The sequence below is a fragment of the Salmo salar genome, chromosome ssa14 (assembly GCF_905237065.1).
Source record: "Salmo salar chromosome ssa14, Ssal_v3.1, whole genome shotgun sequence".
NCBI classification, from domain to species: domain Eukaryota; kingdom Metazoa; phylum Chordata; class Actinopteri; order Salmoniformes; family Salmonidae; genus Salmo; species Salmo salar.
Genome location: NC_059455.1, coordinates 43,815,587 through 43,842,904, shown reverse-complemented (window position 1 = coordinate 43,842,904; position 27,318 = coordinate 43,815,587). Strand labels below are relative to the sequence as shown.

General features: G+C 42.0%; 1 protein-coding gene across 2 annotated transcripts in view; it reads right to left on the bottom strand.

Annotated features, from left to right (window-relative positions):
• Nucleotides 1–3,728: 3,728 nt before the first annotated feature.
• The window catches only part of sppl2 (signal peptide peptidase-like 2), a 30,521-nt gene continuing 6,931 nt past the window's right edge, over nt 3,729–27,318 (bottom strand). The window contains 10 exon segments of one of the 2 annotated variants that reach the window (NM_001140333.1): nt 3,729–5,289; nt 6,219–6,379; nt 6,772–6,849; nt 8,802–8,901; nt 9,037–9,099; nt 10,114–10,188; nt 12,693–12,774; nt 21,003–21,119; nt 21,442–21,538; nt 22,390–22,532. In NM_001140333.1, the coding sequence (NP_001133805.1) occupies nt 5,137–5,289; nt 6,219–6,379; nt 6,772–6,849; nt 8,802–8,901; nt 9,037–9,099; nt 10,114–10,188; nt 12,693–12,774; nt 21,003–21,119; nt 21,442–21,538; nt 22,390–22,532 (1,069 nt within the window). In that variant the 3' untranslated portion in view covers nt 3,729–5,136. 2 annotated transcript variants of the gene reach the window in all.

Here is a 27,318-nt window from a genome sequence, read left to right as displayed (position 1 = left end):
CAGTTGGTGGTATATGACCTGGCAGTAGCTAGAGTTGTACTGCAGCTGAATATGAATGACCCTTTTCATTCTGGCCCGTCTCAAATAACACTCTCACAGCAGTCAGACTCTCTAGCCTTCTCCCGGGTGGACTCTCTAGCCTTCTCCCCTTCTCCCCCTTCTCCCCGGTGGAGACTTGATGCCCTGTCACTACCTGGTTGCCTGGTCCTGCCCGTTAGCGCTGATCAAGTCTCCACCGGCTCCCGGAGTGACTCTCCCAGTCAGACAGACTCTCCATTCAGAACTTATGATTCACACAGCACTGCAGAGCCTCCCTTGGCTCTCATCTCACCAGCAAGGCAGGCACACATTGTGGGGAGAAGGCTAGAGAGTCTGACTGCTGTGAGAGTGTTATTTGAGATGGGGCCAGAATGAAAAGGGTCATTCATATTCAGCTGCAGTACAACTCTAGCTACTGCCAGGTCATATACCACCAACTGAACGTTTTATATTAGCAACAGAAGAAGAATGGTGACTATAATTCTGAGTTTGCCAATGACGAAGCCATGCAGAGGATGAAATGCTTTGTTTCTTTATTTTGGCGTATTCCTCCTCAGATGTTTAAAAACCACCTGGTAACGACATCAAATAACCCTGGTGAATATCTCATGTCATTGGCTGAAAAATAGTGTGCGGATGAATCTGACAGGGCACTCTCCCTAACCAAAAGGCTTCTTCCGTCAAGACTCTTGACTTCTTATCTCTGACCCCTAACCTTTGACCTCTAGCAGACTGTTAACACAGGGGTGTTCCTCTACTCATATGTTGTTGACACATGCCAGATCTTACGCCTTGATAGGTATTTTACGCATCAGCTAACCTCATGTTATAGCAATCTGGTGCCCGACGGCACAGTCGATAACTTGGCACACAACCATTGGTTGATGCAGGGGAACACCACCTATATTTCCAGTACTGACCAGGTCCTTCCTGTGTTTATGGACTCGTGGCTGTGATTAAATGAACGGGAACAACTAAAACCAAACATCTACTTTGTTTAGCTACGGAATATACAGTGGGGTCCGGAATTATTGGATCCCTTGGTAAAGATGAGCAAAAAAGACAGTATAAAATAAATAATGCAAATACTGAGCTATATTGTATGCTCAAACTATCCTGAACAACAATATAAACGCAACATGCAACAATTTCAAAGATTTTACTGAGTTACAGTTCATATAAGGAAATCAGTCAATTGAAATTAATTAATTTGGCCCTAATCTATGGATTTCACATGACTGGGTAGGGGTGCAGCCATGGGTGGGCCTGGGAGGGCATAGGCCCACCCACTGGGGAGCCAGGCCCAGCCAATCAGAATGAGTTTTTCCCCACAAAAGGCCTTTATTACAGACAGAAACACTCCTCAGTTTCATCAGCTGTCCGGGTGGCTGGTCTTAGATGATCCCGCAGGTGAAGAAGACGGATGTGGAGGTCCTGGGCTGGCGTGGTTACAAGTGGTCTGTGGTTGTGCGGCCGGTTAGACGTACTGCAAAATTCTCTAAAAATGACATTGGAGGCGGCTTATGGTAGAGAAATTAACATTCTCTGGCAATAGCTCTGGCGGACAGTCCTGCAGTCAGCATGCCAATTGCACGCTCCCTCAAAACTTTATCTGTGGCATTGCGTTGTGTGTTAGAACTGTACATTTTTCGTGATTACTGATCACTTTCTTTATACATTTATAATTAGTAGGTTTTATCTGTTTTAACAAATCTTTTTTATTTTGTACATATGTATTGTATATCGTGGTGTGGTTTTCATATAAGCCTACATCTCCACACCGTTTTTTATTTCATTCGTTTTTCTGTATTGTTGTCTATCACTTGTTTTCTTTGGTGCAAATTATTATTTTTGACTGGCCTTTTATTGTCCCCAGCACAAGGTGCACCTGTAATGATCATGCTGTTTAATCAGCTTCTTGATATGCCACACCTGTCAGGTGGATGGATTATCTTGGAAAAGGATAAATGCTCACTAACAGGGACGTAAACAAATTTGTGCACAACGTTTTTGAGAAATAAGCATTTTGTGTGTAGGAAATATTTCTGGTTTCTTTTATTTCAACTAATGAAACACGGGACCAACACTTTAAATATTGTATTTTTTGTTTAGTATAGGTACCGGTACTGTTTATATTTAGGTGCGGGAACTCCACAATACTTTTAACCTAATTTTCTATCAGAGGTGCAGGAACTGAAACAGTAGAAACATCTGAGGTGCTGGTATTCAGTTCCGGAGAGCTCCTGCCTAAGTCAAGCACTGGGTGCGTCCCAAATGGACCCTGGTCCAAAAGTAGTGCACTATAAAGGAAACAGGGTGCCATTTGGGATGCACACACACACACAAAATATTTAGCAAATATAATGAGTAAAATAAAAAAAAGTCACTGGAGAATTGAGACGATTATAAACTCAGCAAAAAAAAAGAAACTACTTTTTCAGGACCCTGTCTTTCAAAGATAATTTGTAAAAAATCCAAATAACTTCACAGATCTTCATTGTAAAGGGTTTAAACACTGTTTCCCATGTTTGTTCAATGAACCATAAACAATTAACATGCACCTGTGGAATGGTTGTTAAGACACTAACAGCTTAGACGGTAGGCAATTACGGTCACAGTTATGAAAACTTAGAACACTAAAGAGGCCTTTCTACTGACTCTGAAAAACACCAAAAGAAAGATGCCCAGGGTCCCTGCTCATCTGCGTGAACATGCCTTAGGCATGCTGCAAGGAGGCATGAGGACTGCAGATGTGGCCAGGGCAATAAATTGCAATGTCCGTACTGTGAGACGCCTAAGACAGCGCTACAGGGAGACAGGACGGACAACGCACAATCCCTCCATCAGTGCTCAGACTGTCCACAATAGGCTGAGAGAGGCTGGACTGAGGGCTTGTAGGCCTGTTGTAAGGCAGGTCCTCACCAGACATCACCGGCAACAACGTCGACTATGGGCAAAAACCCACCGTCGCTGGACCAGACAGGACTGGCAAAAAGTGCTCTTCACTGTCGAGTCGTGGTTTTGTCTTACCAGGGGTGATGGTCAGATTCGCGTTTATCGTCGAAGGAATGAGCGTTACACGGAGGCCGGTACTCTGGAGCGGGATCGATTTGGAGGTGGACTGTCCGTCGTGTGTCACAGCATCATCAGACTGAGCTTGTTGTCATTGCAGGCAATCTCAACGCTGTGCGTTACAGGGAAGACATCCTCCTCCCTCATGTGGTACCCTTCCTGCAGGCTAATCCTGACATGACCCTCCAGCATGACAATGCCACCAGCCATACTGCTCGTTCTGTGCATGATTTCCTGCAAGACAGGAATGTCAGTGTTCTGCCATGGCCAGTGAAGAGCCCAGATCTCAATCCCATTGAGCACGTCCAGGAACTTGCAGGTGCCTTGGTGGAAGAGTGGTGTAACATCTCACAGCAAGAACTGGCAAATCTGGTGCAGTCCATGAGGTGGAGATGCACTGCAGTACTTAATGCAGCTGGTGGCCACACCAGATACTGACTGTTACTTTTGATTTTGACCCCCCCCCTTTGTTCAGGGACACATTATTCAATTTCTGTTAGTCACATGTCTGTGGAACTTGTTCAGTTTGTCTCAGTTGTTGAATCTTGTTATGTTCATACAAATATTTACACATGTTAAGTTTGCTGAAAATAAACATAGTTGACAGTGAGAGGACGTTCCTTTTTTTGCTGAGTTTATTATCATGAGACAACCTCACCCCTCCCCCCAAACAACAAAAATGATCACTTATCATAGTTTAATTAAGAAACATAAACTAACACTTGAATACAGTACTCTGTCTTCATAAAGCACTATGCACAGAGACAGAGACATTCCAATTGTAACCATGGACACCAGTAAGGCCAAAACCCCATTAAGACAATATGAATTATATAACCAAAATCGGTTGCTCTACATTAGGTCTCCTTATAACCCATGTGTTCACATGGTAGTTACATACCAGTAAGTAGTTCGTGTAATTAATTAGTTACAACTTTAAAAACTGTTAAACATGTTTAAGTACTATTTGAACCTAGCTGCCTACAATGTAATTACACATATCTACTACTGTATGTATCTAGCACATAAATACATGGGTTTTACACCTAATGGAAAATGGGACCACAAAATCTACTAGAGAAACGGTGTGGACAACATTAACTGTTGCACCCTTAGTATTATATAAAGACAGTGTGTAAGCTACTATATAAACCACACACTATTGTTGACAGCCTGGTCTAAACCAAACCCATAGCATGCAAAAACAAAAGGTCATAAGGTCAGATTTAAACCAATCAAAAAACTATTGGAGAAGGTTTCCCGGACACGGATTAAGCCTTTTATCCAGGATTTATAACAATTTACATGGAGATTCTCCATTAAGCTTGCTTTTTAGTCCACAAGGAAACCGCCCCTCGATGCCCTAAATCAATAATCATTCTATACCTTTTAGGTAGTTGAGAATCCATGATAGCACCACATGATAAAGGGTATGTACGGTAGATACTTCCGTCATCTTTCATAAACAGAGGGACAGGCCATAGTGTGGTTCTTCTTCTTCATGGTACTTAATAAAGGAGAAGAAAAAATGGGAATAAGCTGACCGACAGAGCTTCTGATGTAGGACTGCAACACATTGACCTTCTAGTTGCGGAGCTTGTTGACTGCTATTCTGCGTAGTACTGCTGGGATAAATGATCAAGTAAAGAATGGAGGACAGGAGAGTTTGGAGACAGAACATCTATTTTATGTGACAGGATGATAAAACTCATGAGAGGGGCGTTAAGTCAGCGTAGGTCGCAGTCGGGGCTGTGTATGTTGTGCTCTTTGATCTTAGTCTACAACGCATCATCCAGGACTCCTAGCCAGAGCTGATCCTGCTGACCCCAAGGTGTTTCACACGTTGAAGAACTGCCACTGTAGGCTGAGTGCCCTCCCTCTCTCCCGTCAGTCCTTTTCTTACCCTTTTTCACACCAAGTGCACTGAAATGTTTATAATTTGTTAAGAACTTATAGCGTTCCATTGAGATCCTATGTGTCAAAAATAAAATGAAATGAATAAGAAATTGGCATCCTAGAAGTCCTTTACTCTGATTTGCTGGCCTCCTTCTCTGGAAGGGGAGTGTCCTCACTCTGATTGGTTGCATCAGGACCTTGTGGCTCAGGATTGGTGAGGGGGTCCTCTGTGGGTGGTCCTGGGGTTTGCATACAGTTGATTGGTTGCAGAACTATGGGAGGCTGAGAGGGATAAACAGAGTGGAGACATCAGACCACTGTGGAACAAGTCTGTTAGACAGACTATTGACAACAATAGGCACACAGATAAGATTGTTTATGCAGGATGCCAACAAAATACACAGCCATTCCTCTGAAGTGGATCAATCGGCTTAAATAAAGCCTTGGTGGTTTTTCTATCATGTGGTTGTTGTCCTTCACTAGAATCACCACTGACTGGAGGAATGTGATAGCCAGCCTGGTAGACCGTTAGCAGAGGTATGGCTGTACATTGAGCTAGAAAACACCTCAGATAAAACTGGTGCCCTGGGTTGGCCATACAGCACAAACATATTTGGGGACCAGGCTACCTCAGACACACAGAGGGGAAAAACATTCTCAGGAAGGAAAGTTGCTTCAGAGCACATCGTTTCACACCATATTCAAACCCAGTAGCTTATAGAAGCATTGTCACAATTTGCAGTTCAGAGAAAATGGGTGAGAGCCAGTTCTGTACACTCCCCTTGTCATCACCAGATACTATTAATGTTGTCAATGTGTGAATTCATCATGACTCTACCTACCAATGGTGTTTAATGACCCTAGAAGCATCTATTCTAACACCACAGGACAATCTATTAAGACAATATGACACTTATCTAGGAGCAGAGGAATACAATGAGAGAATACAGGCGGGTGACAGACACAGACCCTGGAGCCCTCAGCAGCAAAGCAGAGAATCCACAGTAAAATGACAGTATAGAACAGGAAGGGACGGAGCAGAGCAGGGGGACAGCAAACAGAAACAGCATGTTGGAACGAAGAAGCGGATTATATCTGTTTTCGGGGTTACGGTACTCAACTTTAAATTCTAGGTTTACTTTGTGTTACATAACACTAGAAATGTTTCTTTCCGTAGAAGAAGAAGGCACTCATATCAAACTGGTAATCACCACAAATCCACTTCCTGTCCAGAATAATGGCAGCTCTTTGCGCCACAGCGCCACCGCCAGGCTGGAGAGGAGGGTGCAAGGCACCAGGTATAACAGGGCCGGCTGACCCATCTGCATCAGGGCCAGAGCTACGAAGGTGATGAGCAGCCCAACACCATAACCTTCAGGGAGGACAGAGAGAGAGGAGGGAGAGGAGAGTGGGTGGAGGGGGAGAGGAGAGTGGGTGGAGGGGGAAAGAGAGAGTGGTTGGAGGGGGAGAGAGAGGAGGGAGAGGAGAGTGGGTGCAGGGGGAGAGAGAGGAGGGAGAGGAGAGTGGGTGGAGGGGGAGAGAGAGGAGGGAGAGGAGAGTGGGTGGAGGGGGAGAGAGAGGAGGGACAGGAGAGTGGGTGGAGGGGGAGAGAGAGGAGGGAGAGGAGAGTGGGTGGAGGGGGGAGGGAGAATGAAGCAGGTATGTTACTGCTTGTTTGGAACAAATACTAGCTGTTATAAAAGACTCTACACACAAATTAAGTTTTTGACTATCAAAAAGACAATGGAAATGTGTTGGTCTTACCGATAGTGCAGGCCAGGAAATAGAACCGTGAGGACTGCATTAGGATGTCAAACCTGTGACAGTAGGCTATCAGCAGACCTGAAAAAGAAGGAACATGGTCAGATCAACAGAGACGAGTGCAGATATCTCGCCATAGAAAGATAGGCTAACAGGAGTTAGATATTATACGCTAACAGGAGTTAGATATTATACGCTAACAGGAGTTAGATATTATACGCTAACAGGAGTTAGATATTATACGATAACAGGAGTTAGATATTGTACGATAACAGGAGTTAGATATTATACGCTAACAGGAGTTAGATATTATACGCTAACAGGAGTTAGATATTATACGCTAACAGGAGTTAGATATTGTACGATAACAGGAGTTAGATATTGTACGATAACAGGAGTTAGATATTATACGCTAACAGGAGTTAGATATTATACGCTAACAGGAGTTAGATATTATACGCTAACAGGAGTTAGATATTATACGATAACAGGAGTTAGATATTGTACGATAACAGGAGTTAGATATTATACGCTAACAGGAGTTAGATATTATACGCTAACAGGAGTTAGATATTATACGCTAACAGGAGTTAGATATTATACGCTAACAGGAGTTAGATATTATACGCTAACAGGAGTTAGATATTATACGCTAACAGGAGTTAGATATTATACGATAACAGGAGTTAGATATTATACGATAACAGGAGTTAGATATTATACGATAACAGGAGTTAGATATTGTACGATAACAGGAGTTAGATATTGTACGATAACAGGAGTTAGATATTATACGCTAACAGGAGTTAGATATTATACGCTAACAGGAGTTTGATATTATACGCTAACAGGAGTTTGATATTATACGATAACAGGAGTTAGATATTATACGCTAACAGGAGTTAGATATTATACGCTAACAGGAGTTAGATATTATACGCTAACAGGAGTTAGATATTATACGATAACAGGAGTTAGATATTATACGCTAACAGGAGTTAGATATTACACGATAACAGGAGTTAGATATTATACGATAACAGGAGTTAGTAGTAGACTATAGTACAGTAATAGAGTACAGTACAGTAGGAGACTACAACAGTAGAGTATAGTACATTAGTAGACTATAGTACAGTAGTAGAGTACAGTACAGTAGTAGACTATAGTACAGTAGTAGAGTACAGTACAGTAGTAGACTATAGTACAGTAATAGAGTACAGTACAGTAGTAGAGTATAGTACAGTAGTAGACTATAGTACAGTAATAGAGTACAGTACAGTAGTAGAGTATAGTACAGTAGTAGACTATAGTACAGTAATAGAGTACAGTACAGTAGGAGACTACAACAGTAGAGTACAGTCGTAGACTATAGTACAGTAGTAGAGTACAGTACAGTACATTACATTACATTTAAGTCATTTAGCAGACGCTCTTATCCAGAGCGACTTACAAAATGGTGCATTCACCTTATGATATCCAGTGGAACAACCACTTTACAATAGTGCATCTAAATCTTTTAAGGGGGGGGGGGGGGTTAGAAGGATTACTTTATCCTATCCTAGGTATTCCTTAAAGAGGTGGGGTTTCAGGTGTCTCCGGAAGGTGATGATTGACTCCGCTGTCCTGGCGTCGTGAAGGAGCTTGTTCCACCATTGGGGTGCCAGAGCAGCAAACAGTTTTGACTGGGCTGAGCGGGAACTGTGCTTCCTCAGAGGTAGGGGGGCCAGCAGGCCAGTGGTGGATGAACGCAGTGCCCTTGTTTGGGTGTAGGGCCTGATCAGAGCCTGAAGGTATGGAGGTGCCGTTCCCTTCACAGCTCCGTACAGTAGTAGACTATAGTACAGTAATAGAGTATAGTACAGTAGTAGACTATAGTACAGTAGTAGAGTACAGTACAGTAGTAGAGTACAGTACAGTAGTAGAGTACAGTACAGTAGTAGACTATAGTACAGTAATAGAGTACAGTACAGTAGTAGACTATAGTACAGTAATAGAGTACAGTACAGTAGTAGAGTATAGTAGAGTAGTATTACCTGGTACTAAGATGTCGCCAAATCCAAGCAGAGAAAAGGGCCTGTCACACAGAGCCAGAGGGGAGGAGTTGAGGCGGGGCACTTTGAGCACCATAGGAAGCTGGAGGAAGGCCAGCAAGGACAGTGAGCATCCTCTATTAGTTACATCATTACAGCCTTCTATTGTTACATCAGTTCAAGTGAAAGAACAACTGTCATATGAGACCTAATCAAATCAAATCGATGCCTACTGTACCTTTTCATGTGTGGAGGAGTCAGAGGGCCCAGCCGCCACCTCCACCATAATACTATGACCACTCTGAGGAGACAAACACAGGACAACAACATGGTAGTGGCTTAATGCAGGGTTTCCCAAACTTGGTCCCGGGGCCCCCACTAGGTGCACGTGTTGTTTTTTGCACTAGCACTATACAGCTGATTCAAACAAACAAAGCTTGATGATGACTTGGTTTTTTGAATCAATTGTGTAGTACTAGGGGGGGAAAAAAAGTTCACCCAAGCGGGGGCCCCAGGACCGAGTTTGGGAAACACTGATAATGTAGTCCATTTATCTAGCCAGTTAGTTACTCCTTCATGTATAGCACATACATTGCGTTCAGAAAGTATTCACACCCTTTTGTTATGGCAAGCCTAATTAAGTTCAGGAGTAAAAATGTGCTTATCAAGTCACATAATAAGTTGCATGGACTCACTCTGTGTGCAATAATAGTGTTTAACATGATTTTTTAATGACTAACTTAATCTCTGTACTCCATACATACAATTATCTGTACGGTCCCTCAGTCGAGCAGTGAATTTAAAACACATATTCAAGCACAAAGACCAGGGAGGTTTTCCAATGCCAGGCAAAGAAGGGCACCTATTGGTAGATGGGTAAAAAATAAATTGACATTGAATCTCCCTTCGAGCATGGTGAAGTTATTAATTATCTATACACCCAGTCACTACAAAGATAAAGGCGTCCTTCCTAACTCAGTTATGAGGCCAATGGTAACTTTAAAACAGTTTCAGAGTTTATTGGCTGTGATATGAGAAAACAGGATGGATCAACAACATTGTAGTTACTCCACAATACTAACCTAAATGACAGAGTGAAAAGAAGGAATACTTTCTGAAGGCACTGTTTAGCACCGCCTGTATAGCACCGCCTAAGTCTTATCTTTTTTCAGTAATTGGTCTTTTGACCAATCAGATCAGCTTTTTGACAATAATTGGTCAAAATATCAGAAATGTATCCTGTAACAAAAAGCGCCTTATAATTAAAAGGTATCAATATTTCCTATTTAAAAGGAGGGGCTCCACTGTGACGTACCTTGGTAAAGAGAGGAGTAATAAAAACAAAGAAAACATCGTAGACAAACAGAGTCACCAGCAGCATGGTGCAGGCCTGGAGCAGAACACATGGAAGAAGAAGAAGACATTAATACCACTTTTCCAGCTTATGGATGTTGTTCAATGAGGTTAGATAGAGAGGTCACTGCTTGTCACGGGGTCGGGAAAAAAACTCCTGGTCATTAACACACACATGCATGATCATCAGTACAACTCCTGGCCCTAGCTAGTTAATGTGGTCAGTACCACTTTAAAATGACACACATATATCCATTGACTTGAACGGGATATTCCCTTTCTAGTGATTCTACTTCTATGGTCAGTATGTTATATAATCATTTAGTTAGTGCTTGTATTTGTCCTATTTCACACATGTACAAGTGTGTATTAATACGCATGTGTGAATTGGAAATGTTTTTTATTTTATTTTTTGTAATATCCCAACTCGGAGAGTGGGGTCACAGCCAGGAACTGCCATTATCAATGTAGATCCTGGAGCAATTAGGGATAAGTGCCTTGCTCAAGGGCACATAAATATTTTTTTTTTACCTTGTCGGCTCTGGGAATCGAACTAGCAACATTTTGGTTGCTGGCCCACCGCTCGGCTACCTTCCGCCCTGTTACACAATGATCCATCTACGTGTATTGATTGAATTACAGTTGAAGTCGGAAGTTTACATACACTTAAGTTGGAGTCATTAAAACTCGTTTTTCAACCACTCCACAAATTTCTTGTTAACAAACTATAGTTTTGGCAAGTCGGTTAGGACATCTACTTTGTGCGTGACACAAGTCATTTTTCCAACAATTGTTTACAGACAGATTATTTCACTTATAATTCAATGTATCACAATTCCAGTGGATCAGAAGTTTACATACACTAAGTTGACTGTGCCTTTAATAAACAGCTTGGAAAATTCCAGAAAATGATGTCATAGCTTTAGAAGCTTCTGATAAATGATGTAAATTAGCCTGAGTCAATTGGAGGTGTACCTGTGGATGTATTTCAAGGCCTACCTTCAAACTTAGTGTCTCTTTGCTTGACATCATGGGAAAATCAAAAGAAATCAACCAAGACCCCAGAAAAAAAATTGTAGACCTTCACAAGTCTGGTTCATCCTTGGGAGCAATTTCCAAACGCCTGAAGGTACCAAGTTCCTCTGTACAAACAATAGTACGCAAGTATAAACACCATGGGACAACGCAGCCGTCATACCGCTCAGGTAGGAGACGTGTTCTGTCTCCTAGAGATGAACGTACTTTGGTGCGAAAAGTGCAAATCAATTCCAGAACAGCAGCAAAGGACCTTGTGAAGATGCTGGAGGTAACAGGTACAGAAGTATCTATATCCACAGTAAAATGAGTCCTATATCGACATAACCTGAAAGGCCGCTCAGCAAGGAAGAAGCCACTGCTCCAAACCCGCCATAAAAAAAGTCAGACTACAGTTTGCAACTGCACATGGGGACAAAGAACGTACTTTTTGGAGAAATGTTCTCTGGTCTGATGAAACAAAAATAGAACCGTTTGGCCATAATGACCATCGTTATGTTTGGAGGAAAAAGGGGGAGGCTTGCAAGCCGAAGCACACCATCCCAACCGTGCAGCACGGGTGTGGCAACATAATATTGTGGGGTGCTTTGCTGCAGGAGGGACTGGTGCACTTCACAAAATAGATGGCATCATGAGGTAGGAAAAGTATGTGGATATATTGAAGCAACATCTCAAGACATCAGTCAGGAAGTTAAAGCTTGGTCGCAAATGGACAATGACCCCAAGCATACTTCCAAAGTTGTGGCAAAATGGCTTAAGGACAACAAAGTCAAGGTATTGGAGTGGCCATCACAAAGCCCTGACTTCAATCCTATAGAATATTTGTGGGCAGAACTGAAAAAGCGTGTGCAAGCAAGGAGGCCTACAAACCTGACTCAGTTACACCAGCTCTGTCAGGAGGAATGGACCAAAATCCACCCAACTTATAGTGGGAAGCTTGTGGAGGCTACCAGAAACGTTTGACCCAAGTTAAACAATTTAAAAGCAATGCTACCAAATACTAATTGAGTGTATGTAAACTTCTGACCCACTGGCAATGTGATGAAAGAAATAAAAGCTGACATAAATCATTCTCTCTGCTATTATTCTGACATTCACATTCTTAAAATAAATTTGTGATCCTAACTGACCTAAGACAGGGAATAATTACTAGGATTTGTGAAAAACTGAGTTTATATGTATTTGGCTAAGGTGTATGTAAACTTCCGACTTCAACTGTACATATAGAATCATACAAACTATATCATTATAGGATCTCTATACTGGTGGGCTCCTGAGTGGCGCAGCAGCCTAAGGCACTGCATCTCAGTGCTAGAGGCGTCATTATAGACACCCTGATTCGAATCCAGGCTCTATCACAACCGGCTGTGATTGGGAGTCCCATATGGAGGCACACAATTGACCCAGCATCGTCCGGGTTTGGCCGGTGTAGGCCGTCATTGTAAATAAGAATTAGTTCTTAACTGACTTGCCTAGTTAAATAAAACATTAAAATGGTGTATGCACCTTAAACGTGGGCAGTCTGATAGTCTTGAGCATGTAGAGACAGAAGGCTATGCCCAGGGCGTCTTGTAACACCCACGCCCACCTAGGAGAGCACACAGCAGATGGCAGGAACAACAGTTAGCCAGCACAAACAAAACGCCTCAAGTAGCAATGTAAATATCACAGTACAGCTATACGGACACTCAGTCACTATGATACTTTTTAATGGTGAGTTTACAAACATAGAATTGAAATTTGTATCTCATTATGGTGAAATAAGTATAGCCAGTTATAACTGTAATGGCTTAGCAGATAATATGAAAAGACAATCAGTATTTACCTGGCTAAAAGAGAAGGAATATAATATCTATTGTTTACAGGAAACTCATTCAGCAATGTTAGATGAAGCTGTGTGGAAAAAGGACTGGGGGTGAAATATACTTCTCCCATGGGCAAAGAAAATCAAAAGGGGTGATGATATTAATTAACAGTAATTTTGATCTGAATGTGCAAATTGTCCAAACAGATCCTTAAGGTAGATGGATGATTTTAAATAGGTTATTTGACCATAAACAGATATGGCTCATTAACCTATACGGTCTAAATAATGATGATCAGCTAGCGACTGGAACGAGCTGCAACAAACACAGCTCTTCATTCAAAGACTCAAACATGGACACTTACTGACATGTGTGGCTGTTTTCTGTGATGTATTGTTGTCTCTGCCTTCTTGCCCTTTGTGCTGTTGTCTGTGCCCAATAATGTTTGTACAATGTTTGATGCTGTGTTGCTACCATGTTGTTGTCATGTGGTTTTGCTACCATGCTGTGTTGTCATGTGTTGCTGCTTTGCTATGATGTTGTCTTAGGGCTGTCTTTATGTAGTGTTGTGTTGTCTCTCTTGTCATGATATGTGTTTTGTCCTATATTGGTATTTTATTACATTTTTTGTATTTTTAATCCTCCTCCCCGCAGGAGGCCTTTTTCCTTTTGGTAGGCCATCATTGTAAATAAGAATTTGTTCTTAACTGACTTGCCTAGTTAAATAAAATAAAAAATAAATAAAATAAATTATTATGGTGGGAGATTATAATATGGTTTTAAATATCTCTATGGATCGTAAAGGAAACCACACTACAACCTATCAACCTCATGCACTTAAGGAAATCACGAATGTCATGGATATATTGGAACTAGTGGATATATGGAGGTTTAACATCCTGACCTAGTGAGATATATATGGAGGTTTAATATCCTGACCTAGTGAGATATATATGGAGGTTTAATATCCTGACCTAGTGAGATATATATGGAGGTTTAATATCCTGACCTAGTGAGATATACATGGAGGAGGTTTAATATCCTGACCTAGTGAGATATACATGGAGGAGGTTTAATACCCTGACCTAGTGAGATATATATGGAGGTTTAATATCCTGACCTAGTGAGATATACATGGAGGAGGTTTAATATCCTGACCTAGTGAGATATACATGGAGGTTTTAATACCCTGACCTAGTGAGATATACATGGAGGTTTAATATCCTGAACTAGTGAGATATACATGGAGGTTTAATACCCTGACCTAGTGAGATATACATGGAGGAGGTTTAATATCCTGACCTAGTGAGATATACATGGAGGTTTAATATCCTGACCTAGTGAGATATACATGGAGGTTTAATATCCTGACCTAGTGAGATATACATGGAGGAGGTTTAATATCCTGACCTAGTGAGATATACATGGAGGAGGTTTAATATCCTGACGTAGTGAGATATACATGGAGGAGGTTTAATATCCTGACGTAGTGAGATATACATGGAGGAGGTTTAATATCCTGACCTAGTGAGATATACATGGAGGAGGTTTAATATCCTGACGTAGTGAGATATACATGGAGGAGGTTTAATATCCTGACCTAGTGAGATATACATGGAAGAGGTTTAATATTCTGACCTAGTGAGATATACATGGAGGAGGTTTAATATCCTGACCTAGTGAGATATACATGGAGGTTTAATATCCTGACCTAGTGAGATATACATGGAGGAGGTTTAATATCCTGACCTAGTGAGATATACATGGAGGAGGTTTAATATCCTGACCTAGTGAGATATACATGGAGGTTTTAATACCCTGACCTAGTGAGATATACATGGAGGTTTAATATCCTGACCTAGTGAGATATATATGGAGGTTTAATACCCTGACCTAGTGAGATATACATGGAGGTTTAATATCCTGACGTAGTGAGATATAGATGGAGGAGGTTTAATATCCTGACCTAGTGAGATATACATGGAGGTTTAATATCCTGACCTAGTGAGATATACATGGAGGAGGTTTAATACCCTGACCTAGTGAGATATACATGGAGGAGGTTTAATACCCTGACCTAGTGAGATATACATAGTGGAGGTTTAATATCCTGACCTAGTGAGATATACATGGTGGAGGTTTAATACCCTGACCTAGTGAGATATACATGGAGGAGGTTTAATATCCTGACCTAGTGAGATATACATGGAGGAGGTTTAATACCCTGACCTAGTGAGATATACATGGAGGAGGTTTAATACCCTGAACTAGTGAGATATAGATGGAGGAGGTTTAATATCCTGACCTAGTGAGATATACATGGAGGTTTAATATCCTGACCTACTGAGATATACATGGAGGAGGCTCAATCAAGCTAGTCGTCTTGACTACTTTCTTATTTCATTCTCTCTGGCACCAAAAGTTTTTTTTTAAATAAAAAAAATGGATTGGGGACAGAATGCAGTCGGACCATCAAATAATTGACGTATACAGTGCATTCTGAAAGTATTCAGACCCCTTGACTTTTTCCACATTTTGATACGTTACAGCCTTATTCTAAAATGGATTAAAAAAAATGGAAATGTATAAAAAAAAATATATATATATATATTACATTTGTATTAGTATTCAGACCCTTAATCAGTACTTTGTTGAAGCACCTTTGGCAGCGATTACAGCCTCGAGTCTTCTTGGGTATGATGGTACAAGCTTGGCACACCTGTATTTAGGGAGTTTCTCACATTCATCTCAGCAGATCCTCTCAAGCTCTGTCAGGTTGGATGAGCAGAGTTGCTGCACAGCAATTTTCAGGTCTCTCCAGAGATGTTAAATTAGGTCCAAGTCTGGCTGGGCCACTCAAGGACATTCAGAGTCCCAAAGCCACGCCTGCGTTGTCTTGGCTGTGTGCTTAGGGTCATTGTCCTGTTGGAAGGTGAACCTTCGCCCCAGTCTGAGGTCCTGAGCGCTCTGGAGCAGGTTTTCATCAAGGATCTCTCTGTACTTTGCTCCGTTCATCTTTCCCTCGATCCTGACAAGTCTCCCAGTCCCTGCCTCTGAAAAACATCCCCAAAGCATGATAGGTAGGGATGGTGCCAGGGATGGTGCCAGGTTTCCTCCAGGCGTGACGCTTGGCATTCAGGCCAAAGAGTTCAATCTTGGTTTCATCAAACCAGAGAATCTTGTTTCTCATGGTCTGAAAGTGCTTTAGGTGCCTTTTGGCAAACTCCAAGCGGGCTGTTATGTGCCTTTTGCTGAGGAGTGGCTTCCGTCTCGCCACTCTACCATAAAGGCCTGATTGGTGGAGTGCTGCAGAGATGGTTGTCCATCTGGAAGGTTCTCCCATCTCCACAGAGGAACTCAATTGCTCAGTTTGGCCGGGGCGGACAGCTCTAGGAAGTTTTGGTGGTTCCAGACTTCTTCCATTTAAGAATGATGGAGGCCACTGTGTTCTTGGGGGACCTTCAAATGGTACCCTTCCTAAGATCTGTGCCTCAAAACAATCCTGTCTCTGAGCTTCAAGGACAATTCTTTTTTTAATCTTCAATACAGAAATGCTACTAAAAATAATTTACTGAAACATGTAACAAATGACGGAGTCACCCATGATTCACCAAATTACATTTTGAAAGAGGAAGTGAAGGACTTTAAGCACATGTTTTTGTTTCAGTCTCCTCCATCTCCACTAACTGAAGCTAAGTATGTGGATTTGTTTTATATTAATAATGTAAAATCAACAGCTGTACAGAAAGACTCATGTGAAGGCCTAGAAGGCCAGCATCCCGGATTCTCCTCTTCACTATTGACGTTGAGACTGGTGTTTTGTCAGTTCTATTTAATGAAGCTGCCAGTTGAGGACTTGTGAGGCGTCTGTTTCTCAAACTAGACACTAATGTACTTGTCCTCTTGCTCAGTTGTGCACCGGGGCCTCCCACTCCTCTTTCTATTCTGGTTAGAGGCCAGTTTGCGCTGTTCTGTGAAGGGAGTAATACACAGCGTTGAACGAGATCTTCAGTTTCTTGGCAATTTCTCGCATGGAATAGCCTTCATTTCTCAGAACATGAATAGACTGATGAGTTTCAGAAGAAGGTTCTTTGCTTCTGGCCATTTCGAGCCTGTAATCGAACCCACAAATGCTTATGCTCCAGATACTCAACTAGTCTAAAGAAGGCCAGTATTATTGCTTCTTTAATCAGAACAACAGTTTTCAGCTGTGCTAACATAATTGCAAAAGGGTTTTCTAATGATCAATTAGCCTTTTAAAATGATCAACTTGGATTAGCAAACACAATGTGCCATTGGAACACAGGAGTGATGGTTGCTGATAATTGGCCTCTGTACGCCTATGTAAATATTCCATTTAAAAAAAATCTGCAGTTTCCAGCTACAATAGTCATTTACAACATTAACAATGTCTACACTGTATTTCTGATCAATTTGATGTTATTTTAATGGACAAAAAAAAATAGCATTTTTTTCAAAACCAAGGACAATTCTAAGTGACCCCAAACTTTTGAACGGTAGTGTACATGTGATATGAGTAATGTAAGATATGCACACATTATTAAAGTGGCATTATTTAGAGTGGCATTGTTTAAAGTGACTAGTGATCCATTTACTAAAGTGTCCAGTGATTGGGTCTCAATGTGGGCAGCAGCCTCTCTGAGTTAGTGATTGCTGTTTAGCAGTCTGATGGCCTTGAGATAGAAGCTGATTTCAGTCTCTCGGTCCCAGCTTTGATGTACCTGTACTGACCTCGCCTTCTGGATGATAGCGGTGTGAACAGGCAGTGGCTCGGGTGGTTGATGTCCTTGATGATCTTTTTGGCCTTCCTGTGACATTGGGTGCTGTAGGTGTCTTGGAGGGCAGGTAGTTTGCCCCTGGTGATGCTTTGTGCAGACCGCACCACCCTCTGGAGAGACTTGTGGTTGAGGGCGGTGCAGTTGCCGTACCAGGCTGTGATAAACCCCAACAGGATGCTCTCGATTGTGCATCTGTAAAAGTTTGTCAGGGTTTTGGGTGACAAGCCAAATTTATTCAGCCTCCTGAGGTTGAAGAGGTGCTGTTGCGCCTTCTTCACCACGCTGTCTGTGTGGGTGGACAATTTCAGTTTGTACGTGATGTGTACGCCAAGGAACATAAAACGTTCCACCTTCTCCACTGCTGTCCCTTCGATGTGGATAGGGGGGTGCTCCCTCTGCTGTTTCCTGAAGTCCACGATCATCTCCTTTGTTTTGTTGACATTGAGTGAGAGGTTGTTTTCCTGACACCACACTCCGAGTGCCCTCACCTCCTCCCAGTAGGCGGTCTCATCGTTGTTGGTAATCAAGCCCACTACTGTTGTGTTGTCTGCAAACTTGATGATTGAGTTGGAGGCGTGCATGGCCACGCAGTCGTGGGTGAACAGGGAGTACAGGAGGGGGCTGAGCACGAACCCTTGTGGGGCCCCAGTGTTGAGGGTCAGTGAAGTGGAGATGTTGTTTCCTACCTTCACCACTTGGGGGTGGCCCATCAGAAAGTCCAGGACCCAATTGGGCAGGGTTGAGACCCAGGGCCTCCAGCTTGATGATGAGCTTGGAGGGTACTATGGTGTTGAATGCTGAGCTGTAGTCATGCTGAGCTGCATTCTTACATAGGTATTCCTCTTGTCCAGATGGGATAGGGCAGTGTGATGGCGATTGCGTCGTCTGTGGAACTGTTGGGGCGGTATGCAAACTGAAGTGTTTCTAGGGTGGCCGGTAAGGTGGAAGTGATATGATCCTTGACTAGTCTCTCAAAGCACTTCATGATGACAGAAGTGAGTGCTACGGGGCGATAGTCATTTAGTTCAGTTATCTTTGCCTTCTTGGGTACAGGAACAATGGTAGCCATCTTGAAGCATGTGGGGACAACAGACTGAGATAGGGAGCGATTGAATATGTCTGTAAACACACCAGCCCGCTGGTCTGTGCATGCTCTGAGGACACGGCTAGGGATGGCATCTGGGCCAGCAGCCTTACGAGGGTTAACACGTTTAAATGTTTTACTCACGTCAGCCACGGAGAAGGAGAGAGGGGGCGCAGTCCTTGTTAGCGGGCCGCGATGGTGGAACTGTGTCATCCTCAAAGCGGGCAAAGCAGGTGTTTAGCTTGTCCGGAAGCGTGACATCGGTGTCCGTGACGTGGCTGGTTTTCTTTTTGTAGTCTGGGATTTCCTGTAGACCCTGCCACATACGTCTCGTGTCTGAGCCGTTGAATTACGACTCCACCTTGTCCCTGTACTGGCATTTTGCTTGTTTGAGTGCCTTGCGGAGGGAATAACTACATTCTTTATATTCAGTCATATTCCCAGACCTCTTTCCATGGTTAAATGCGGTGGATCACGCTTTCAGTTTTGCGCGAATGCCGCCATCCATCCATGGTTTCTGGTTAGTGATTTATTTAGAATTCAAGGCACACTTAACCAGCATGGCTACCACAGCATTGTGCAGCGATACACCATCCCATCTGGTTTGCGCTTAGTGTGACTATCATTTGTTTTTCAACAGGACAATGACCCAACACACCTCCAGGCTGTGTAAAGGCTATTTTTCCAAGAAGGAGAGTGATGGAGTGATGCATCAGATGACCTGGCCTCCACAATCCCCCAACCTCAACCAAATTGATATGGTTTGGGATGAGTTGGACCTCAGAGTGAAGGAAAAGCAGCCAACGAGTGCTCAGTATATGTGGGAACTCCTTCAAGGTGAAGCTGGTTGAGAGAATGCCAAGAGTGTGCAAAGCTGTCATCAAGGTGGCTACTTTGAAGAATCTCAAATATAAAATATATTTTGATTTGTTTAGCACTTTGTTGGTTACTACATGATTCCATATGTGTTATTTTATAGTTTTGATGTCTTCACTATTATTCTACAACGTAGAAAATAGTAAAAATAAAGAAAACCCTTGAATGAGTAGGTGTGTCCAAACTTTTGACTGGTACTGTATACCAAACCATTTTTGATATATTCAGAGGACCATTATTAGCATGTTTTAACCACTCCTATATAAATGGTAGATTATCAGACACTCAACAAGAAGGTCTGATTTCATTATTACTGAAACAGGACCCAAGTGGTATTTATGAAGATCCAGTCCATTAAAAAAATTGGAGACCTCTTAAACTTCAGTGTTGTGATGCAAAAATTCTAGCAAAATGCATAGCGCATATAATACAAAAGTATTGTTGGATATTATTATAAGTTTACTATATTACACATTGGATCATAAAAAAATACAACTTTTACATTACCGTGTAGTTTACCAATAAAATGGTCTGACGGTGATGTGGACATAAATGTCCCGAAAGAAAGAAATGATCTCACTCCAATAAATTTGTATAGAAAGTTAGCAAAAATAGATAAGATCTTGCTACCTTGGAAAGGAAAAGACCTGTCTATTTTTGGAGAAATCCCCCTGATTAACTCTTCAGTCATATCTCAGTTTAATGTTGTTGTTCATTAGTTTACTCCCATTAGGGGAGGGGTGTAGGGTTAGTTGAAAATGATAAAGGAAAATATATTTTTAAAAGATATGTATGTATGTATGTATGTATGTATGTATGTATGTATGTATGTATGTATGTATGTATGTATGTATGTATGTATGTATAAAAAGAAATGTATATGGGGGATTGAAAATTATGCAGACAATTACATTGATGGAGGCAACAATCTATCTGCAATATTAAAGCTGATCTACCACCTAAGAAAAAAATGAAACGCCTCAGGAAGACTATGTTAGCTACAGAGCTGAAACCTGATGCCCAAGCATTCATTAGATCTGGGAGCTAAAGGCTCAAGCCAGTCTTCAGGTCTCAGGCAACATTACTCATATCTCTAGCGTAGACAACTAGCAAGACGGTTGGAAGATTCCAGGAATCAGGAAGGAATAAGCAGGAAATCCGGGAATCCTCTAACCGGGATTTATGGAAAACCTGGGAATTTTGTAGAAGTTACTTTCCGAATATTCAGGAATTTTGCCACCCTAATACTCACTGGTCTTCGTTGCGGAACACGCCCCAGGTGACGCTGACTCCGATGCAGAAGGCTGACAGCAGCAGCATGCGGACCTGAGGCCTCTTGTGGCAGTAAGGCAAGTTGTTCTCTGGGATCCTGCATACACACACACCAGGAAGAAGTTGGAAAAAGTTTATACAAAAAATAAATAAATACAACAATAGATGGAGAAGAGTCAACTATTTGCGTTGATTCAATTTCTGTTTTATTTTTTGGGGCTGATTGTGTAATCCTCTTGTGATTTGTGTTGTTGTTAGGTTGATGGTGGACTACTTCCTGGTGATAATTAACAGATCATTTTTAGGTTGATTGTGGACTACTTCCTGGTGATTATAAACAGATCTTTGTTAGGTTGGTTGTGGACTACTTCCTGGTGATTATGAACAGATATTTGTTAGGTTGATGGTAAGTCTCTCACCTGCACTTCCCGAAGGGGAGTCTCCTAACAAAGGGCCAGAGACAGCTGTACAGGCCAACAGACGAGGCCAGGCAGAATATCCCAATGATCATATAAACTACACAGACAGAGAGGATAGAATACAACAATGATCATAGACACTACACAGACAGAGATAAGTGAGTGTAGACCAGCGAGAAAGTCAGAGAGACAGGATAAAGTGGAGAGACCGGTAAAGGCGGAGAGACCGGTAAAGGCAGAGAGACAGGTAAAGGCAGAGAGACAAGGCAGAGAGACAGGTAAAGGCAGAGAGACAGGTAAAGGCAGAGAGACAAGTAAAGGCGGAGAGACAAGTAAAGGCGGAGAGACAGGTAAAGGCGGAGAGACAGGTAAAGGCGGAGAGACAGGTAAAGGCGGAGAGACAGGTAAAGGCGGAGAGACAGGTAAAGGCGGAGAGACAGGTAAAGGCGGAGAGACAGGTAAAAGTGGAGAGACAGGTAAAGGTGGAGAGACAAGTAAAGGCGGAGAGACAAGTAAAGGCAGAGAGACAAGTAAAGGGAGAGAGACAGTTTAAGGTAGAGAGATGGGTAAAGAGTGAGAAGCCAATAGGTAGCTACATATAGAAGATGCAGAGAAAGGTAAAGAGACAGGTAGAGACAGGTAGAGACAGGTAGAGATGGGTACAGGTGTATATACAGGTGGTCATAGACTAGATTAAGAGACAGGTATAGACAGGTAGAGATGGGTACAGGTGTATATACAGGTGGTCATAGACTAGATTAAGAGACAAGTATAGACAGCTAGTGACAGGTAGAGATGGGTACAGGTGTATATCCAGGTGGTCATAGACTAGATTAAGAGACAGGTAGTGACAGGTAGAGATGGGTACAGGTGTATATACAGGTGGTCATAAACTAGATTAAGAGACAGGTATAGGCAGGTAGAGACAGGTATATATCCAGGTCGTACCCAGGTGGTCGTAGAAGAAGTAGAGCAGCACCAGCATGGAGCAGCACATGACAACGAACACAGAGATCATGATGGGCGTCACGTCCACCGTCTCCTCGTCCTGCTTCTCCACGCTGTCATCACGCTTGTGCTTCAGGTAACGCCTGCAGACAGAGGCACACCACAGGGACACGTGAGGGAGGAGGGACGCTCCTGGGGACTATCGTCAGTAACAGACCCCTCTCCATCCTGAGTAGAGGTTGACCGATTAATCGGAATGGCCGATTAATTAGGGCCGATTGAAAGTTTTCATAACAATCGGTAATCGGTATTTTTGGACACCGATGTGCCTATTTCTTGAAAAAAAAAAAAATGTTACACCTTAACTAGGCAAGTCAGTTAAGAACACATTCTTATTTTCAATGACGGCCTAGGAACGGTGGTTTAACTGCCTTGTTCAGGGGCAGAACGACAGATTTTTACCTTGTCAGCTTGGGGATTCAATCTTGCAACCTTACGGTTAACTAGTCCAACGCTCTAACCACCTGTTTTACATTGCACTCCATGAGGAGCCTGCCTGTTATGCGAATGCAGTAAGAAGCCAAGGTAAGTTGCTAGCTAGCATTAAACTTATCTTATAAAAAACAATCAATGAATCAATCATAATCACTAGTTAACTACACATGCTTGATGATATTACTAGTTTATCTAGCCTGTCCTACGTTGCATATAATCGATGCGGTGCGCATTCGCGAAAAAGGACTGTCCAACGTGTACCTAGCCATAAACATCAATGTCTTTCTTAAAATCAATACACAAGTATATATTTTTAAACCTGCATATTTAGCTAAAAGAAATCCAGGTTAGCAGGCAATATTAACCAGGTGAAATTGTGTCACTTCTCTTGCGTTCATTGCACGCAGAGTCAGGGTATATGCAACAGTTTGGCTCGTTGCGAACTAATTTGCCAGAATTTTACGTAATTATGACATAACATTGAAGGTTGTGCAATGTAACAGGAATATTTAGACTTAGGGATGCCACCCGTTAGATAAAATACGGTACGGTTCCGTATTTCACTGAAAGAAAAAACATTTTGTTTTCGAGATGATAGTTTCCGGATTCGACCATATTAATGACCTAAGGCTCGTATTTCTGTGTGTTTATTATATTACAATTAAGTCTATGATTTGATAGAGCAGTCTGACTGAGCAGTGGTAGGCACCAGCAGGCTCGTAAGCATTCATTCAAACAGCACTTTTGTGCGTTTTGCCAGCAGTTCTTTGCAATGCTTCAAGCATTACGCTGTTTATGACTTCAAGCCTATCAACTCCCAAGATTAGGCTGGTGTAACCGATGTGAAATGGCTAGCTAGTTAGCCGGGTGCACGCTAATAGCGTTTCAAACGTCACTCACTCTGAGACTTGGAGTAGTTGTTCCCCTTGCTCTGCATGGGTAACGCTGCTTCGAGGGTGGCTGTTGTCGATGTGTTCCTGGTTCGAGCCCAGGTAGGAGCGAGGAGAGGGACGGAAGCTATACTGTTACACTGGCAATACTAAAGTGCCTATAAGAACATCCAATAGTCAAAGGTATATGAAATACGAATGGTATAGAGAGAAATAGTCCTATAATTCCTATAATAACTACAACCTAAAACTTCTTACCTGGGAATATTGAAGACTCATGTTAAAAGGAACCACCAGCTTTCATATGTTCTCATGTTCTGAGCAAGGCACTTAAACGTTAGCTTTCTTACATGGCACATATTGCACATTTACTTTCTTCTCCAACACTTTGTTTTTGCATTATTTAAACTAAATTGAACATGTTTCATTATTTATTTGAGGCTAAATTGATTTTATTGATGTATTATATTAAGTTAAAATAAGTGTTCATTCAGTATTGTTGTAATTGTCATTAATACAAATAAATAAATAAATAAATACAAAAAAAATTTATAATAATTGGCCGATTAATCGGTATCGGCTTTTGTGTTTGTTTGGTCCTCCAATAATCGGTATCGGCGTTGAAAAATTATAATCGGTCGACCTCTAATCCTGAGGCAACTGGTCTTCACCCTTCATCCTAAAGCTAGAGCCCCCTCCAGGTAGAAGATCTAAGATCAGCTGTAATACCCTCCCCAAATCCTGGAGAGGCTTTAACTGTAGGATGAAGGGTGAAGACAAGTTGCTTCAGGATGTAGAGAGGTCTGTTACTGACAGTGGGAGGGTAAAGGGGGGGGGGGGGTTAATGCACGGACCGGTTTGGATTTTTTTATTTACCTAGTATAACGGTATTTCAATGTTTGTTAAATGTGTTACGCTTCTCCGCCGTGTTTAATAATGTCAGTTTTTATGGTTTACTCCATTCGCTATGTGTCGTCGCTCTCCCTCTCTCTTCCACACACACAATCCCCCCCCCGTCACTCAAAGAGAGCAGTTTCTGCACTACAACAGTCCTTTATACCTCAGTAGCTAGGTTTCCATCCAATTGGCGACAGATTTTGTGGCGAATATTCTAATATCTGCATATTTTCCCACCCGTGGTGTGTTTCCACCAAGCAGACTTGTGGATAAAAATCAGTGTGTGATGACGTAGTGCAGTCATTCTCAAACTGTGGGGTGCGAGGGGTTGGCAGGCGGGGCGCGGGGGCTGATGAGGCACTACCCAATTTACTCTTGAAAGTTGTAATAGTAGACGGCACAAGGTGCAATTTTTTCATTGGGTAGTGCATCCTCAGTTCCTCTTGTCATGTCAGTCATTGTAGACCTTAGAGAGATATTTATAACTTGTCAGAAAGGTCCAGATCAACTAGCCCATGTCAGCTAACGTTTTTTAGCCCATAGATATTGTTCTAATTTCTTTGTCACTCAAATATCACATGAATACATATTAGACATGGCAAAATGTGTAGAATTGCTGGAAATAAGCTTTAAAACCTGCAAAATGTTCTCTCCACCAACAATAGGGATGTGAACAGTTTAAGTAATGAACAGTGCTTGTGCCCATAGAAATCGACATGGCGCGCGATGCTGGAAGGAGGGCCTGAGTGAAAAGGTTTGGGAACCCCTGACGTAAAGCACACAAAATGTACTTTTTCACTTAACTTTTCAGGTACCGAATAAAAAAATGTGTTTACATCAAATTTTCAACTCTACCGATAGTTTTGTCACAAAAACAGTTGTGTTAAATAGTCAATGTGTCTACTATGGTCTGGACACTTGCTCTCTAGCCAAACGCTCAAAGATACAATGCGGGTAGGCTAGTATATATAAATTAGACTTTTATGGATAAGAGCAAGAATATTTTTATTTGTCAAACGGCAGTCAAGCATCGATCATATCATTCAGATCCTTTATATTTATTGGAAAGGAGCATCAAGATCACTGTGCACTTTCATCACCTTGTAAATTCATCATAAATTATTTAATCTGTAGCCTAATAAACTGCATGGTTTCCAAAGTCGTAGTGGAAGGACCATACACCATATCATCGCGTGACTAAGTTTACTTTGATATGATGGTTATTATATAAATATTTGCGCATCAAGGCGTTTCCACCGCCATTTCTCACATAATTAATTTTACAGACACAAAAAGATCCCACCACGTCGTACAAACAAATGATCGGTCGGCATTTATTCAATTGTGCCGAAACTTCTTGTTTTCATCACAGCTGTCGTGATTTTTTTATTTATACGGTATGACTTTACAGGCTTAAAAACTGTGGATGAAAACGTGGTTATTGGCTATCAAAAGTAACAACAACTACTTGCAGTGACAGTCTGCATGTTGGTGACAACGATGCTGCTTTCCACTTTGCATCTTAATATAAATCAACAAGTGTTCAATAATTACCCTATTAGTTTGTGTATCTTACTGTGAGTTTATCTTTTCTTAGCAAGTTGTGGCTAAAATAAATTGTGTTAGCTAATGCTAATCGCTAGTTAGCTGGCTAGCTAAATGTACTTATTCAGAGCAAACGTAGCTAGCTAGCTAATACAGCCTGATACCAGTGCTGTTGTCGGCCTTGATCAGCATGTTGTTTGTGCAATGGTACGGTATATTCTAAATCAGAGAGGAATAGGCGAAGCATAAATATTTTCACTACATCAAAGCTACAGTAAGAGAAACATATTTAATGTAACATGATTTAGGGTCCACTGGGAAACACTGACCAACACTTTGGTTCATTTTGTTCAGCGCCCGCCGAACTGACCTCTGCTCAGTATCTAGACTAGAGGCAACTTCACTCTAGCCCTGCTCTCTCTATCCTGCCCAAAACACTCTCATTTCCCCAGAGATGATAACCCGTGATTATTTAACCCACGGTCTAAATTAAGCCACTACTATGTGGCCTTGCAAGACTCCCCCTCCCACACTAGCTTTCATTGTAGTCTCAGATCACGCTGCTATCCACAAATGTCTGTTGGAGTGGCCTATGGTTATCTAGCTGTCTAAGCCGATGCCTCCGGATCACATATGCCACTGCGCCACTGCAGCGTGGATTCGAATCTGGCCCCTGCCATTTCAGCAAACTCTCTCCATCTTTTGTGTCTACCTCTGTCCTACAAACAAAACAAAAAGTCAGGTCTCCTTTTGTGAGGGACAACTTTTTATTGTCTGTCAGACTTCTTGATGTCCTTACGACTACTACCACCACTACTACTACCAGACTTACCTCTTGAAGTCCTTGCTGCTACTACTATCACCACCACCACCACTAGTAGTACTACTACTACCACCACTACTAGTACTACTACTACCACCACTACCACTAGTACTACTACTACCACCACTACTAGTACTACTACTACTACTACTACTACCACCACCACTACTACTACCACGATCCCCACTACTAGTACTACTACTACCACCACTACGACTACTACCACCACCACCACCACTAGTACTACTACTACTACTACCACCACTACTAGTACTACTA